At 33.9% G+C, this 19200-nt stretch overlaps 1 protein-coding gene across 2 annotated transcripts in view; it reads left to right on the forward strand.

Moving 5' to 3' along the window:
• The window catches only part of LOC148229053 (uncharacterized), a 37390-nt gene extending 28512 nt beyond the window's left edge, over positions 1 to 8878 (forward strand). For both annotated transcript variants that reach the window (XM_088197117.1, XM_088197118.1), the window contains one exon: positions 5183 to 8878. In XM_088197117.1, coding sequence (XP_088053243.1) covers positions 5183 to 8599 — 3417 coding nt within the window. In that variant the 3' untranslated portion in view covers positions 8600 to 8878. The remainder of the gene's footprint in view (positions 1 to 5182) is intronic.
• The last annotated feature ends 10322 nt before the right edge of the window (positions 8879 to 19200 follow it).

Raw genomic sequence — 19200 nt, forward strand, 5'->3', positions numbered from 1 at the left:
TAACATATGTTTCGATTTACGTTGTACATGGCAACCTATTGTTCTTGCGTGCTCATAATCTACAGCAATTTATATTAGGTGTTATCGATAATTTCAAGAGTCCAACGACTATACCGACTTCTGCGGGTATTTTGCGATTCCGCTTGCAAAACTACACCTTGATCGGGGCATGCCATTGTGTACACATGATTGTATACACACGATCGTATTTGGCGTACAAAACGTTGAATACTTAGCCCAGGGCGCCGTTCGCTCCATTAGCCTCCTTTCTCTCGCCTCTCTCTCTCATCTTGCCCTACTGCTGAGCCACTACGTCGTCTTCCAACTCTCAATTTCCTCACTTCCCTACAATTCACTGCCGCATTGCTTCATTCTGATTCATTGACCAGCTACCAACACCCACGATCGTAAAACGTGTTAGGTAAAAGCGATAACGCACGGAATTTAGATCAACGCTCGCCTTGAGTCATTCTAACCCATGTGCATTGAAACAATGCTTCAGAAAATGCTGAAAGGTGTTCTTATACTATAATAAGCTCTATCTACAAATTTACATATAGCATCTTGATATCTTTTTGATTTGTATTGCTACCAGAAAAAATATTTGTTAATCTTCAACAACCATTATTTGTTGCATGAGATCGAATTTGTTAAAAAATATCTTTGTCTTTAAGAATATGTGCAATTTCTAATAACACATGTTGAGTCTAAACTATACTTTTGTGTATAGCTGTTACTTTTCCTTCTTGATTGAATAGTGGTGTTCAATCTCAAGCTTATGATTGTTTATATTGTTATACCAAGGTCTGCCATTCTCGTTAGATTCTTTATTTAAAAACGAATCAATTCAAAGCGACACTCTTTCATTTCCAAGGTTTCAAAGAAATATGTCTTTTGTTCGTCTTTTGCAACTTCAACTGCAAGAAATGTTTAAATGAATTCATCTTCTCCATACACATGACTTAATTTAGAAGCTACTGTCCTATTTTATACTGAATCTCAATAAGCTGAATTATTCTTTACATAAGTTCATTTCGTACACTTCCTCGGTAAAACTAGTGTTATCTTGTTGATTCAGCTCACTGCTTTTAGGCAATTGGAAAGTCTTAATCAATCGTGCGTTCTTCAGCTTTTCCTGATAGTTCTAACTCTTTCGATTTTGTCAGAATTGTGCTCAGCAATCTATTGTGAGGGCCGTTTTATGCACCTTGGCAACAGTAACGTTGCGGTAGAAAGACCAAGGGATACTTTGGTTGACCGCGACGGGAGTACAACGACCGGCGGTGCTTCGTCTGCCGATCTCATTCATAACAATAATAACTATGTAACCTACAATTTCAACAAATACCCGTCATTAAGTCTTTGCGACTCATTAACGGCACACAAGATTATAACATAAAATTGGTAGCAGTTCTTGAAACGTCGTAAAGTGACGTTGTTTTGATCTGAAACGTCGTATCACTACAATTATAATACACCATATTAATGCGAAAGTATTTTCTGTTTTACCGATACTTATTTGCAGATACAGTAATATCTTTTGTTTTTAGTAAAAGAGACACTATCTACATATTTTGTCCAGTTTTCTTTCTTCTTTGATTGTATGACAACACCAATTACAAAGTATAATTACTATCCGACATGTTATATGAAATTAAAAAAGGAAGTAATGTAACTACCGCGAATATTTTTTTTGTTAAAATATGGCGAAGATGTGTTAAAAACTCAAACATGTCTGTTAAATAAATTTTGTGTAGGGATGTAATAAATAAATTAATCAATATGCTAGAGACGGTTATATTTGACAATGTAAATTATGTGTATTATATTGAGAGTTCGTGAATTCTAGGTGTTGTAGCCAGGTGTTGATATGTGGCATTAAAACGTTTTTTTTTTTAAATTTTTATAGTCTTTAAAATATTCGCAAGTTGTAAGAGATAAGAAACAACTACTTGATGTTTAATTAATTCGAATGACTCGTATCTTTTTAAGCGACGCACATCTGTTTTTGAGATTTGCGTTAAACTATAATAAAGCGTGGGCCTTTCCAATATTTTGTTTCGTTCAACGAACGAATTCTGCGAATTTCGGTCATAGTAGATACGCCGATATATATTCCTTTCACAGATATTTTTCAAAGGCGTACAGGCATTTTTTTTTATTGAGATTTCTAAACAAAATAAAGCGCATGAAACTCAATTCGAAATTTGTCCTGTTTATTTATTATATTTAAAATATATATATATAAGGACAAGAATAGTTACTATATTTTTATTACTTAGATAAAATATATATTATTTTTGTTGCTCTTTTTTATTAACAATTAATAATAAAAAAAATAATGTCAATACCGGTAATACCGGTATTGGCTGTATCTAGCGTTCCACTGTGACGGCACGATTTTATTGCTTTTGACGTGGATTCTAAACAGAGACCCCCTAAAATTTGTCATTTAATGAAATAATATGAATCATAATGAAATAGAGATATTAAAAAAACGACCACTAACTGGACAATTTTTGCCCCTTCTGAAAAAATCTGAAATGACGTCCCTGTCTTTTTATAACACATGTTATAACTAAACTTTGCTATTGCCTTATTTTCGAAATTTATCACTGAAACACAGGATGTTTGTTATCAAAACCGACAGCTGCTTTACTTAGAAGTTGCGTTTTTGTAACTGAATGCGGGTTGTCAGCGTGTCAACGCACTTAACCGATTATTACCGAGTCACCGCGGTACATTTATTCCGATTGCATTTTGCGCAGGGGAAATGGAGCGAGCATGAAACTCGTTTTTTCCTACTCCTACTATTACACTACTTCTACTACGAGCGCCTCTTCTTCTGCTTTACGCAATCCAAACTATCAATCGGTAATTACCCGGCGAGAAGGTCGAGGAGTAGAGGCAATTAGACGAGTTCGCACGTGACGCAATCGAGTGACGTCGCTGCTGAGAATTGATAAAAAAGCAGTGATACGTCATCGGACTGAGAATAATGTCAAATTTTCTGATTGTAAGTGATATGGAATGCGAATCCCGAAAGAACGGATCGCTTTCCAGACGTCGGGATTGAGCGAAAGCCAATCCCGAAGTATCGGGATTCGTTTATTTTTTTCTATTCATTTTAATTTATCTTGAAAATATCCTCATTCGGTCAGATTTTCTTTCTAATACTATTTAATGCCATTGTTTTATCGAGGGTTTTCCTGCGGTGTCTAGTTTGTCTCCAACGAAAGCGTTTGTAAGTTGCGTCACTTGACCACTTTTGCGGAATTTCTTGTGATCTGGTTTTGCGTCAGTGTTGTTCTTCGTAACATGGCAGTAAAATACTGTAAAATGGAATCTAGCGCCGTTATAACGAGCCGGCAGGACGTCACTTCCATTTTCAATGACCACATTTTTACAGTTAGCCAATAACGAGCGCGGTGCTAGAACTGGGCTTCTTAACCCCGAGTGAAGAACAATAAAACCACTAAAGTTTTTTGTCAGGATGGTTCACACATGTGTTTATCGATTATCATAGTAGCATAGACATTTCAAAAACCTTCCTCTTACAGTGCAAACAAATCTGCACGATGATGTACAGTCAGTGTACATATAAAAATGTGTGAAAACTGTTCCATATACGGTAAAATACGTTGAACTTTTTTTTCTGATTTATCTATTTAATAAACATACAAATTATATATAACATACATGTTACTGGTTTATAACCATTTTCATGTTTGCAATTAGTGATTAGCTACAATTTGATAAAAAATAGGATTATAAAACAAAACGTTTGCGGTTACAATTTAAGCGAAAGAAAAAAAAAACAATAAATTAAGTGGTAATTTGAGTACTAGAATTATTGATATGTTGTCTTTAGCCTCTAAAGCAATATGTGCTTTCGCATGTAGTGCTTGTATTTAAATTTATGATTGTTTTTGTCGTAGTCACCGATACACGAGATTAGTGGGTTAGTGTGATTTCGCGAGGTATTTGAAGGCTTCTTGTATGGGAGATGTGTGGGACATGTGGATCCACAATTACGTGCTTGGTTTCCAATAGCTTGTTCATTTGGTTGAACAACTACGATTCAAACTGATGACCTCGGTCAGTAGTAACGCTGAAATTTGCATTTACACTAGTTATTATTATTTTAATTTTAATTGTTTATCTATTGTTAAACTTCTCTTCTCGGGTTTTTATTTTTTTTAAGTGACCTTAACAGCTTATTTTGTCTCGAAGGACCAATAAAAAGCATCGAATGGTTTTATATCATTATATTTTACTTATACATAACATTCTCATCACCGCGTCCGCGCAGTACGGAAGCCAGCAGTACAAGAAAAACCGGGCGGGAGTAACCCGCTCGGCTTGGAAGTCAAACATCTGTTAGCCATAACGATATTTGTAACGGGCATGACCTTAATAAATCAGAACATTTATTATTTAATATTTTTGGTATGCTTACTTTTTCCTCTAGGTCTTTTTTAACAGAGACTAATTAACTTAACTAAGATCTTAAAAAATATTTTGATTGCGATTTAAATAACATTATAGCAGTTATCGTGTCTTCTAAAACTAGTATACAGTGAAACCTCGACTTACGAGTGACTTGATATACGAGTTTTTTAGATAAGAACAATTTAAAAAAAATACTTGATATACGAGCAAAAAATAAACTTCGTTATTAATTTAGATAGTATGTATTTATCATTTTAATTGCCATTAATTCATTTCAAAGGGGAAAATTAAAATGGATTAAGTACATTTTAATTAATTTCAATGGGAGAAATTGATTTTTCATATGAGTAATTTGAGTTACGAGCTCCGTCTCGGAACGTATTAAACTCTAAAGTCGAGGCACCACTGTATTCCTTATAAACTTCAAAGCTGAGATATTTTAACAAAAATCGTTTTATCCCGAGAAAAAAACTTTTTTTTATTTTTTTAATATGAAACATTTTTACTATTATTACTATTATCTCTAGATTTTTTATCAGAGTTACAATTTTTTAATAGTTGACATTTTAGCTGAGATATTTACAAGTTTTATATCTTAGAAAAAGTTGCATATCGGTATGTTTAAAACTAATTTGTAATGACTCAGACGATTCTTTAACAAGTCAATTAAACTCAATTGATGTTTTTTCGTCAATGAATGTTTCTAATTAGAGCTTCTTTTTAATTTCAGATGGACGCTGGAAGTAGCAATGGGCAGAGCGGCGCCGGAGAGGTGGCCGAGCTCAAAAGGGAGCTGGCCAACGTGCACAGGGCGCTGATGCTGCAGTCGGACGCTCTGGCGAGGCAGCAGCAGAGAGCCGGCGATCTGGAGCTGCGTTTAGCTAACCGAAATGCAGCTTCGGATAGAAGACTCCAAGCCAGAGATCAACAATTGGCTACTTTAGTGCACGCTCTTCTCATCCTAGAAGCGAAACTTAAGCGGGATCAGAAAATGATATCGCTGCAGTTCCAGACCAAAAACGCTCAAATCCTTCAACAAAGAGAGCAGATTAAAAAGTTGAAACATGAAGCCGCTCGAGACGGATCGGCTTATTGTAAGAACTGCCAACATTTGATCGGTTCGACTAGTGAGCAGACCAACATCGAGACCGATCCCGAGTTTCATAGCTTGGAGAGCGTCGAAACGCACAATTCAGGTAAATTCGAACGAAGCTTGAGCTATCAGGAAAAGCTGAAGAGCGCTCGGTCGAGTAAGGCTTTCCAATTGCCCAAAAGCAACGAGCCGAATCAACAAGGCAATACTAGTTCTAGCGAGGAAGTGTTTGAGAACGGCGAGGCTTTTTCGCAATGCAAAGGGACTTATGTAAAGAACAAACAAGCTTTCGTGAGGAAAGACGTCACAAGAAGATCGAGGAAATATTCCGGCAGACGGCAGAGCAGCGCTTATTTGGATTCGGTACAAAAGAAAGATAGAAGTCAAGCGAGCAGCAGCAGCGCCGAAGACGGGGCTCAATCCGAGAGAGATTCTAAAGTTAGCAATAAATACGACATCGGAGAAGAGATAACGAAGGATATAGAGAAAACGTCGAATCGAATAGATGAGCTCTTGAATGCATCGCAGAGTAACGAGAATTGTTTATTTAACGACAGCGTGCAGTTAAGATTGCAGAAGACGAACAACAGATCCATGTCTTTGAGTAATAAGATTGATAGTTTGCACGGGATAAGAAAACCTGCAAGTGAAAGATTGTCACTTCAGTCGGAGTCGTTTCTAGATAGAGAATCTATGGAGAGCGACAAACCTTGGTATAATAATATAAGTGATCCCGAACCCGAGATCGAATGCCATTATTCAATCAAGAGAGAGAAGCAAAAGCGATATAGGTACAAATCAGCCGACGATATATTAACTGCCACATTCAACGATACAGATGCTAATACGGACGTGAATTCGAACAATATTCCGTTGGAGTATCTTCCGACGTTGAAGGCGACTAACGAAAACGACAACGAAGCGCACAAGAACAACGATAGTAACAGTGCGTGCGGAAACAACGAACCAGAGTATTGTAGTGTATCGAACAGTATTAGAGACAGTGCGATTTACGACGAAGCCGGTAGTAATAAATTTGATAACGAACCCAGCGAGAACTGGTACGCTAGCGCTAGCGATCAAGACGAAGATCAATCTTGCGGTATATATAAAAACAACCCAGTTTTGGAGTGCGTCAATCAAATATTGCTGCAAAACAATTTAGACGAAAACAGTAATGATCAGAAAAATCATGAAACTAGTCCGAAAGCATCGACGAAACGAGTCCAATTTTCAACACTGAATAGTATATCGTTCGAAGAGCACGTGAAAAGAACCGAAGGTACAAATAAAGATCCTAAAATTAGAGGTAACAATAAAATTGTTAAATTTAGTCTCGAAACGGCATCTGAACATAGTTATGAAGTTCCGAATACGTCCGAAGGATTCAATTATGAGATCCAAAGTATTTATAGTAACGATTACGAACCGATTTTAACAAAACCGTCTAATATTCCGGTGCAAAAGAGCAAATTGAAACCGGTTCCGCTGCCGAGGATGCTCAACGATACTAAAAAACCGTCTCTCGTTAAAAACATGGCTATGAATTTAGAACACAAGATGAACGGTAATCATTACGTGGATATGGATAAATTCGGCGGTACGGGAACGGCGACGAATAAGAAAAAAACTCCCAGAGTTCCTCCGGCGCTGCCTCCCAAACCCAAGAATCTCGTTTCAAAGTTCAAAATCAACAACGGAAGCGCTTTGCCAGTTGTCAACGCAACTTTGAACTCTGACACCGTTGATCCGAATCAACGGATTGCTGACGTTCCCGACGCAAAGGTAAAGCAGGATTCGTCGGAGGCGTCCGTCAAATCGAGCAACGGAGCGGAGCCCGACTATTGCTCGATATCGGAGATTAACGTTCCGGTAGATTCCAACAAAAACGAAGTGGTCCTCTCGCAGACGACTGTCGAAATACACGCGGAGCAATTCTCACCGAACATTGCCGAAAGACGGCCGCAGATTTCAAAAGTTGCCACGATATCGAAGATCCCTCCGAATAAGATCTGCGATAAAGATATTCCGAAGCTTCCGCAGGTCACTGAGATCATAATACCGGACGACGAAGAAGACAGTGACGCTCAAACAAAAACGTTGCGCGATAGCTTCGTAAAAAAACCTCCGAACCCTAAAATAGACAACAGGAACTCCATTCAAATGGGTCATTCCGTATCGAGTATTCTAACGGACATAAAAAACCGAAGCGTGGGAATAGAAGATGTCAATAAATGTATTTTGACGTCCGATAACAGACAACAACAGTACCCGAACGTTATCTATCAAAAAGCGAATGTTTTGAACGGAAACTCAAAAAGTCCCGATAAGCCAAGATTAGATTCTTCTAGATATGAAAACGACGCCGAAAAATTTGATCTATCGCAAAACTTCGAAGAATTCAAAATAGACGATTGCGAATTCACAAACATAGCTCTAGCTGAAGAGTACAAAATTAGCTCAAGCGAGAGCACAGACTCTAACAACGACGATTCAAACCCGATACCGAAAGAAAATTTTCGTAAACTGTCCCAAACGACGCCTTCGGAAAGCTTATACAAAATAGAACTCATACCAGACGACGAAACAGACATGAAGATCCCTTTAGGGAGTGAATCACTACACAGTACGATCAAAACAGCGTTAAAAAACTATTCTAAAATGTCTAACAAACCCGATCTACTATCGAACATAGACAACTTAGAAGCCGATTCGGTTCGATATTCAGATATCGAATCGAGCAATTCGTCCGGCAGCAATTGTGGATCGTACAACACCGTCAAACGTGAACCGTCGATCGATAAATCTCCCACCGATTCAATCATCAGTCGCAAGAATATCTCCATTCCCTTTGAATATTTCTTAGAAACGTCCGGTCTCAGTTCTAAATCGATACTGACACCGTCTAGACCTCCAAATTCCAATCACAAAAACGTTTTAAAGCCGAAAGATATAAAAATGCGCTCCAAGAACGCGACGACATTGGGACGAGCCACTCCGTTATACGAAAAATGTTCAAACACAGCTATTAAATATTTTGAACCTTATTTATAATATAATGCAACGAATCTTGTGTCTTATATAATTTCTTTATTGTGATCTATTTATTTTTAGTGTTATTAACGATTTATGAAATACAACGAGTATTAACGATTGTTTGTGATGTTATGAATTTACTGTAAATATTTATTATATGTATAAAATGTAAAGAGAATTAATGATTTATGAATTTTATTATGTGTTAGATTTATACATGCGTTGAAAAGATATAACGTGTCTATATAATATTATATCGATGTCAATAAACAAAATAAAATCAATAATCAAATATAATTAGACATTTTTATTTATCATACATACATACGTCATTAGGTAAGATTTTAATAAGTATGGTTCGTAAATTAAATTCAGCACTTAAAGGGTTAACTCTTAATTTTTTTATTTTTCATAAAAAGTCACGTATTTAGTTAATTGTACAGTAAAAAATAAATTTAAAGTTGTCCGCACCTTATTATCCGCACCTAGCACATAAAGGGTTAAAATAATAGCTAATTAATTATACACAACAAATTTAATCAAAATATACATATAAACATACAGAATATAAAAAAATACTAATATTATAATTTATTTCTTAATGCACACAGGTGTTTCTTTGGTCCATTAAAGAAACAGGCTACATTTTTATTTTTGCAAATTGTTCTAGGAATATTATTATACAAATTGACACCTCCGTACATTATTCCCTTGGCCGTACTCGTTTTCTTATACCTTACTATCCTGAAATTGTCTCTATTTCTAAATCTATGTAGATTTTTATTTCTTATTAAATACTAATTTAAATGCTCTGGTAACATATTATTTTGTAATTACTATGTTCCTTAAAATTAATTTTTTTATCTATATTTACACCTTAATATTTTACATTATTTTATATTATTATCTAACGTATCTTTATAATAAATAAACATACATTTTATTTTTAGCAATCTTCAAAGTACTTTATTTACTGAATAGTCTACCGTTTCTTTAATTATATTTACATCCAATTCATCAGTACTGGTTCCTTTTTTTATTTGCAAATTATGTTGTGAATTTATTCTAATGCGCGGTTCACATTATTCCAGTCGCTGGGTCTAATAAATGAATTCCACCGCTGGACTGCAATGGCGGTGTCGTCTACATTATTCCAGTCATTTAAAAGTCGTTGAATTGTAAACACCACAGTGACAATGATTTTAAAAAGAAAGCAGTTAAAACATGTTTTAAAAACGCTCAATTGTTAGTGGTACAAGAAGTTATTGATGTGGTTGCATAGTAACTAAAATAAGAAAAACAGATTTGGATGAGAAATTGGATAAGCGAAAGAAATGAAAACTGAGGTTCGACATTGCTTTTGCAACATTTGACGTCAGAAGATCCCTATGGGTATAAATTAGCAATGAGAATGACAGCAGAAAACTTTGAGGAACTGTTATCATTAGTTTTAAATAAAATTCCACATAACAAGACATGTTCTGAGATGTTACCTGCGAAAATTAAACTAGAAGTCACTCTGTCTTTTTTAAGTATTGTAAATAATTACAGAAGTCTCAGTCATCTATTTCGATTGCTAAAGTAATCTATATCAACAATTATACCAGAAGTCTGTGAGGAAATAAGAAAGGCATGAAAAGATTACATCAAGGTCAGTTTTAATCCTTTATTAAATATTTATGAAATTGTTTTACTTACGCATTTTGAAAAGCATTCATAACGATGTTATCATATTCTGGGCATCGCACAGTACATTTAATGAGTCATCATTGGTCTGTGTGTCTGAAGTAGATGCTGGACTACTCAATGGCATATTACTAATTGGTCCCGGCACTTGTAGTGTGTATGTAAACGTAGTATTTCTATAGCCCAAATCGTTCAGTAGACATTTTGTAATCACACTCTGAATTTCTTCTTGTTCTAGGATAGCCTGTTCAGTAGAAAGTTTCCTAATTTTTCTTCTTCCTCTATTTCTGATTTAAAGTAAGCGTTTTAAACACAATCATGCAGCAGGGCAGTAACAACTCAACATTATGTACTAGAGAAAAAAGGACACGGTACATTAATTATTTTGTGAATGAAGGAAAAGTATCATGGCAAAATAATATGATTCATTAAAAATCTGTCAAAATGTCTTTTATAGTTACTGCTCGTCAACGAATAGTGATTGTAATAAATAATTACTCTTCACCGTCGCATTTTTTATAAATTATTTAAACCCGGCGAAGCATTTCCCTTTGGGCTAGTAAACATTACCACTAGCACCAGTTGTAGATGATTTTTTATTCTTGTCTAGTTCAAGATAGTATGTAGAATGAATACTATATATTTTATTTTTCACATCATCCACACTGAAACTTTCGCTGATTTTTTGCAAAACATATTGGCACAAAATGTATGACTTTGTTTTTATAACATGATATTATGTCCCATAAACACCCATGTTCTCTATTTAAAATAACAAACTGTAAAGTTTGATCTTTGTATAACTTTTTCACCATTGAAAACGACAAACTATTCCAACAAGAAACAAAACAACACGTGGCTACCGTTTGATGTTTCTACTGGAATGGCACTAAATTGGCTATTTAGACGATTCCAGTTGTGCTGGATTAAAAAGTAGACCAGTAATCCAATTATTGGACTAAATCTCACACTGGATCCAGTGCATTGTACTGGAATCAAAACGCTGTTCAGATTATTCTAGTTGCAATCCAGCGCTGGATTTGATCACTGAACTAGAGAGCAACTGGTATAATGTGAACCGGGCATAAAGTTACTTATTTAAATTATCCAAATTTTACAATAAATGTTTCATTATTGTACTGCACTAATTAATTAAACTGAGGATTGAACAATTATCCCTTCTCAGAAGTCAAAAATCCACGTCAAAAGCAATAAAATCATGTCGGGAACGCTCTTTACCGAGCGTTCCTTTTTTGCGCTCTCCTATTGGTCAAAATTCGGTTTAAATGTGCTTGATTCGATTCTCACACGATTCACACGATTCTCATTTCATTCGATTTCTACATAAGTGGAAATATTGTTATGAAAAGACTTAATATGAGGCGACGGCGCCGACACGATATTCTGTTTTAAAATTATATTGACTTTTTATTTTATTATTTACAATATTCTTATAAATATTGATCTATATCATATTAACATTTATGTTATCTACATTCGAGTCACATTTTTGTAATTTTATTCTTAATTAGGTAAAAAAAATTTTTTTAATTGTTTCATAATTTTTTTACCTTGATTACATTGTTTCTCTATATAAATATATGATCAGTAATTCTTGGAGTTGTTTTAACTTTACATTGTACTCTTTTACTATTGATAAAAACTAAATCTATTAATGTGCTCGATGAGTTGTTCTATTATCATAAACCAAATATATGCAGTATTTGCCCATTTTTCTATTTTTTAATTATAAAAATCCTCTAATTTGTTCCAATTAAAATTCGAGTTTCCAATCATAAACGGTATCTATAATTTTGTAAGAACTCATTCTGAAATATTATTTATGAATTCCAAGAATGAATGGAGAGTTAATATGCTAAACATAATATGGGAAAATTCTATATTAAATTAGTTTCTATTAATATTTATAGATGGCAGTAAATTAAAATTTAATTAAAGTCCTTAAGAAGAAAACTTTTAGGTTAATTATTCTAATGGTCGCTAATAGATGGCAGTAATATTCCACAATTATTTTTCAATTCGGTCAACAGATGTCTATGAAAGTTTGTTACGTGAAAATGTTATTCTCGTGTAACTTTTCAGTGCTCGTTTTACAGCACCTGGTCGTAAATAATCAGCTCTCGTCCCGAACGCTTTAATTCAACGCCGTTAATGTGTTTTTACGGTCACGGCTCTTTTGATGTTTTAATTCGTAGCACAATGCTCGTGTTCCTAGATTGTATTGCCATGCATCAAACGAAAAGTGAGAAATAGACAGATGATTCACGAGATACGTCGAGCATAAAAGCTAATTGAACAAGGTCCACTTTGCTTTGATGAAGGTGCGAGAAGAGAGCCCAACGGATTTCCCGAAAAAAAGCGAATAAGAAAGCAAAAAATAATGGGACTCCTCGGGGGGCTCGCAAATTATTCACATCCAATTCGCTCACAATGGCTGCGCAAGCACACGTCTCATTGCGCACAAAAGGAAATCTAATACTGAGCAAATATTAAAGTAATTTCGCCAATTGTAAAAGAAACGAGACGGGAAGGGGCCGCCGCTCCATTGTCGCATTGTTTTGGTTATATTTCGCGGAGAGTTCACTTTGTGGCTTGCGTTGCAACCCTCTCCCAAGAGGGTCGATCTCATTGTGATGCTGGCGCGCAAACATCCTCAAATCGCATTTCAAGAATGTGCACGCTCTTGTGCACAATCTTTTCCAGTGTTACCGGAGAGAAATCATTAATTTTGCTCGCTGAGAAGTTAAAAAAAATAATAAAAAACAATGATACGCTATAGATAGGAAAACTGAAAAAAAATACATACTATAGTACTGTAAAATTATTTTGCCTCATTTCTATAACGAAGATAAGATAACTTACATATATCAAATGTTGACTTACACACTATTTATTTTTGTATACTAAGTTTGAGATGCACTATTTCAATTTATACTAAAGGCGATTTTTAATAAGTAAATTATTATTTATACATTAAATTTAAGTAGTTTGATGGTTCAAGATGTCTTAATATTTGTAAATCGTAATCAAGAGTAATTAATGTATAGTAGCAAAATAAATATAAAGTAGTTTTTTTGTCCAGATATAAATAGTAGGTTAAATTTCATCATAAGTTGCTTTGATAAATGATTAAAACTTAATTTTTAATTGGAATTTAGTTATTTATTAATATATTGGTTTCGACCTAATGCAAGTTATAATTAGTTTTAGAACTTTCATTTGACTACGTTTGGGTTTGAACACAAAATGGTCATTTACAATAGATATTTTAGAGCAGCATGTAATTTCACTAGCGCCTATCAGTTAAAATATATATCTATTGGTGAAAATGTATTTGGACTTCATTAGTGAAAGTATAACATTTCGAAAAACATTTGTGAATAAAAAGCCTATTGCCCGTATCTACTACGACCGAAATTCGCAGAATTCGTTAGTTGAACGAAATAAAATGTTGGAAAGGCCCACTCTTTATTATTGTTTAGCGCTTATCTCAAAAACAAAGATTTAATTTCCGTCAATTCAATAATTCTATCGCGGTTAATTTATTTTTAGTTATTTAATTTACATGCAAATCCACACAAAAAAATCCGATACAGATCCAATCTTAATGTATATAAAATACGCTCGGTAACGAGTGTTCCCACTGCGACGGTGCCGACGCGATTTTGTTGCTTTCGCCGTGGATTTTTGACTTCTGAAGAGGGATAATTGTTTTTGCGCCCTTCTATTGACCTAAATTCGGTTGGAATATACTTTAACCAATACTATTATATTAGAAGTCTGTGGTAATATCGGTAAGGATAACTATCATACTTTTAAAATATAGTGTACTATCCTAGTGCAGACTAACTATGGAGCAATATGCGAGATGCGACGTCTGTATTTATTCTTACGCTTATTTTCCCTGATATATGAGTCAACTTATTTTATATTTTGGACTTGACTTAATGAAAGTTCTAATCTACTGGTGAAAATGAATTTGGACTTTACTAGTGTAAAAATTACTTCACTAGAGATAGGTCGTGCATAGTGACATCTTAAATTTTCGTTTTTAATTAATAAAATATATATGTATAATATATCACTAATTTACAGACTTTGATTTCAGTATTGTCTTACTACTTATTTAGTGGTTGTTGATTGTGTTGGCTTCGTTGCATTATTTTATAAAAAATGTGTAAAAATATATTTTTTCGAATCCCATTTTTGAATCGCTGCTTTAATGTGATTAGTCTTTGCGCTGCGTCGTTTTCTCTACGAGCTTTTCGAACGTGTCTGCAATTTTCAAGATGCTTGATTATTACAGTAGTCGTGAGCTCAATATTGATCTGAAAGTATGAAGCCATGATTTTGATTAGTTTCAAATAGTGCAGTAGTAACAAACGTTAGTTATTGAAAGTTAATTGTAATTCGAATTATTCAATTGAGTTTGGATCAGAGCTGATTAAAGATGCATTACTTTCCGGTAATACCGGTGCGTTTGTGCGTTTTTTGTTCATAATTCATGACACAAGATGTAAGGTTACCGAAGTCTTGTACGCGCATAAATATGTACTTTTATTAGACCCGAGAGATCGCTCGGGAAATGGATATACCCGAAAATGCATGTTAGAGTTTTTTTCTCGGGACGCTATCCGACTAAAAAAGTCTGGATGTCTTGTCTGGAGACAGCCAACGCTGACGACTCGCCAGGGAATTGCCTCGGATGTCACGTACTTAATGTGGAATTGGATATATAAAATTGCATATTTTTTAAGCACCACTGGTTTACACTAACCAAATTTGCATATTTAACTCTAACCGGTTCTTCTTCACTAATTTTTGTAAAATTCGTACTTTATTTTATATAAAGATAAGTTAAACTACATGCTGATTTCAGACCTATATTTTGATTTTCAATATGATTTTAGCGATACTTAAAATTAAACATTTTTTTACAGAGTTTGCGTTATGCGTGTTTTACCGTTTTTATAATGTTCCTTCGAATAACTTGTACTTGGGAGAAAAGGCAAATTAAAATCCAATCGTGTTAATGTTTATCTCCATCCACAAACCAACGTTTCAAGGTAGCCTTTCGATAAATGCAAATGATAGTGAAAACAATCATAAATAGGTGCGAGTCATTAGTATTTTTGTGATACATGGATAACTGTTGGTTTTAAAAAGTCGGCATGTTATAAAATGCCAATTTCTAATTCATTAAATGTCGTTTTGCAGATATTTTATTATTTCTCAGCAGAAATTATTTTATTTTTATTAATTTCAAAGTTTTAAGAGAAATGATAAAGAATTGTTTTATAATATGCAACAGTTTTATTATTATTATTTTTATACTCTTATCTACTAAAAGTAGATGTCGTAAAAACGCATATATTAGGGACGAACAACCAAAATATTAAGGACGAACTCAACAAGATGTTATTTTTAATTTCATAATAATATACATTTATTTCTAGAGGGTCATGAAATAATAAATAGTTTTGCATTTCAGCTTTATTATTGTGGATTGATAAAATAGTAACCTAAAATATAGCATTATCAACACGAAATACGTGATACCGTTTAATAATTCATTTATTGCAAATTTTACATGACATATGTTAGCCGAATGCATTACAATGTAGTACACACAATCAACAATTAGTAGTAAAGTAGTGAGACACTAGATTGAAATCAGTGATTTTTATTTTAATAATTATGAACTAATATAACAATTTATTTATTATTATTTTTATTACAAATCTGACTATAACTATTTGACATGTTTTCCCAATGCGTCATAATAGCTATTATACAAACAGTAAAACACTTTTTTTTGTTAATTTTTTTAATCAGTACATTAAATATCCATTATTAATTTAAACAAAGCGACATTAACAAATGGCGTTACTCTTATTAATCTAAAATACTTTGTTGTCGATTATATAAAGTTCGTCCATAATATTATTTATCTCTCATATACATATGTAGTTTTATAAAAATCCGATCCTAATAAATATATTCATAGAAGATTAGGAAAATGTCTCAAAAGCAATTGCACGCGGATTTGGCACAGCACTCGTATTTTTTTAAATCTAATATGAAAGAGGAGTTTGTAATATTCGCGCGGTTGGCAGCCCTGATTATCCCGCCAAGACGGCGGCGATCAAAGCGTGTCGGTTTCGCCGAATTCGCCTGTCGGATATGTCTCGACACGTATTGTAACTCGACACTGAATTGCGACCCAACCGTGAATTGCGAGCTTTCATCGCCAATCTTAATTTTCGATTTGCACACCATAAAACGAAAACATAAAACTAGAGAAGACGCCATTTTGTAATGTTTGACAGGTGGATATGTATCAGGGTGGGAAACATAACCAATGTTTTTTTTACCTTCTTTCGATTTTTAAACTAAACATATAAATATATAGATCCAACAACATTATATTTATATATAACATCGTGTGTTTGGTAAGGTTTACAAATCGGTTTTATGTAATTATTTACTTATTAATTGTAATTTAGAGGTGCTAAGAGATTCTTGACTTGTTAAGTTGTTAAACCATTAAGGATGTTTGTAAGAAACACAATATATAAATATCGGTAGATTAAAGACATTCCATAGCAGGTGATCGTAACCTCAGGCCTCAGCTATTCCCTCGGGTATTTTTAAATGTGATTTGTTAACTCGCAGTCCCTCGAGGCCGACGTTTTATGGCCAAAAACACTTTGACGCTGTCGAAGTGAAAAGGATTTCCATCTCCCGGGAAGGAGGGTGTAAAAAATGGATATATGTATTTTCGCTTCGAGTCGAGTTATTGCATTGAACGCCAGCTCCAAGTATATCATACATTTTTAATATATTTAAACGTCGACGTTTTTCACATGGGATACGTGATCCGAAAAGCGGGGTTGCCAATAGAAGGAGAACATACAATCGATCCGCTTTTAATATTATTTCGGTCATTTCAACAAGACGTGCAGAATGTGCTTTGGAACAGATGCTGAAAGTTCTGGATGGTTTTCATGCGAATTAATTGGATAAGACGTGGCGTGCATCGCACGATGCCACACGCAAAATATCTTTAATTAAATACAAAGGGGAGTTATAAATAAATTTAATTTTAATACCACGATTTAGTCGTTTCTTGTCTCTTTAGGTGACCTTGAACTTTGAGCTCTTGAATATTTAATTTGGTCCCGAATGCGACGTTTATTGCGAAACGAGAGCAAAAACACGCAAAACCAATTTAACTGTGTCGTTTAACTTTAACGACTCGGGGTAATGGCGCACATCTCCCCGGCGCTAACTTAGCGTTTAACACTTTATCTGAAAGTTAAAACTTCGTGGGCACACGTGGTAAAAATACATAAATATTTCATTCTTATTATATACATTATTTGTGACTATTTAGTTTTTTTTAAACTAAAAGCTTTCATTGAGCATTGCTTATTGTTAGGGACATTATTTCAGATTTTTTCAGAGGGGGGCATCAATGTTCGTTTTTTTAATATTTCTATTTAATTAAGATTCACAGTATTTCAATAAAATGACATGCATGTTTTTGGGAAAATTCTGAATGTTCAAATCCACGTCAAAAGCAATAAAATCTTGCGACGGCAAGTGATAATTGTTTTTGGGCTCTCATATTAACCAAAATTTGGTTTGAATTCACTTCAACCCATATTCTTACAGTAGAAATCTGAATTTATATCGGTAAGAATAGATTTTTTTTTTATTTTTTAGTTAAATACTATTTAGGCAAAATACGAATATCAAATATTTTAATTTATGATGTACTTATATATCTGTGTTAGTATATAATAGTTGATAAAAATTACCCTGAACTGAACCAGGTATCCGGTTATGTAAAGGAACAATACCCGAGAACCGGGTCATAAATTTGGCCGGGTATTTGGATGCCCTAGCTTTAATAGGGAGAATTTTTTTTTCTTAGAATTTTCAGTATTGAAGTTGATTATACGGGTTTTATCTTATATAAATAAATTTAAGCTTATATAAATATCTTGTATCGTGTATAAAAATATATCCAGCTAATATCAATCAAAAGTTAAAAAAAAATATTATTGTCAGACATACCAAACTATTCTGTTATTTAATTCATTGATGGATAGTTTTGGGTCATTTTTTTCATCTGACAATAATTTTTCCACTGGCGACACTTTCCAAATGGCTGTCGTTTAAAGGGCGCATTTCTCTCGTTAGTTGGAGCATGCTGTTGACATTCTTTGCATAATTAAAAATCCTTAGGAAGCGACGGGGTGATCACCCGGAGACAGGATATTGTCAGACGGTCACGAGCCATTTGTCGCCAGAGTAGTTTGTCAACGTTTTTGCACCATTTGACGACTTAATAGTCGAAACTAGCGCCACATAGCAATACAAAATAAATTAATATATAGAAATATACAAATTAATTAATATTAAATGTATCGAAAACTCTTATTTATTAAATTCTTACCTACATTAAACCTTCTCTTGAATTTGCCCCCTATAAAATGCACGCCATTTAACGAAATACTATGAATCTCATTGAAATAAAAATATTTAAAAAAAATGACAACTATCTAGCGAACTTCCCCCCCCCCTGGAAAAAGTTACGTCTCTGCTTCTAAACCAGAAATTATCGGATCAAAGAAAAACTACCTGAAAATATTTTTTAAAAATATATCATTTCAGTGAAATCATATCGGAATACATTTTCACCAGTAGATATATATTTTTGCCAGTGAAAATATCCTTATTTTCATATATGTATTTAAAAAAAAATATTGTAATGGTTACTTGTACAGTATACAGCAGGGAGCAATTCTGGGCCCGCTTTTATTGTATTTAATATTCATACTGATGACTTTATATATTGTGATTTTAAATATAGAAACAATCGATATAGTATTTATTTGACTCGA

This window comes from Plectrocnemia conspersa, unplaced genomic scaffold (assembly GCF_051122295.1).
Source record: "Plectrocnemia conspersa isolate PC_06_02 unplaced genomic scaffold, ASM5112229v1 ptg000011l, whole genome shotgun sequence".
Classification (NCBI taxonomy): domain Eukaryota; kingdom Metazoa; phylum Arthropoda; class Insecta; order Trichoptera; family Polycentropodidae; genus Plectrocnemia; species Plectrocnemia conspersa.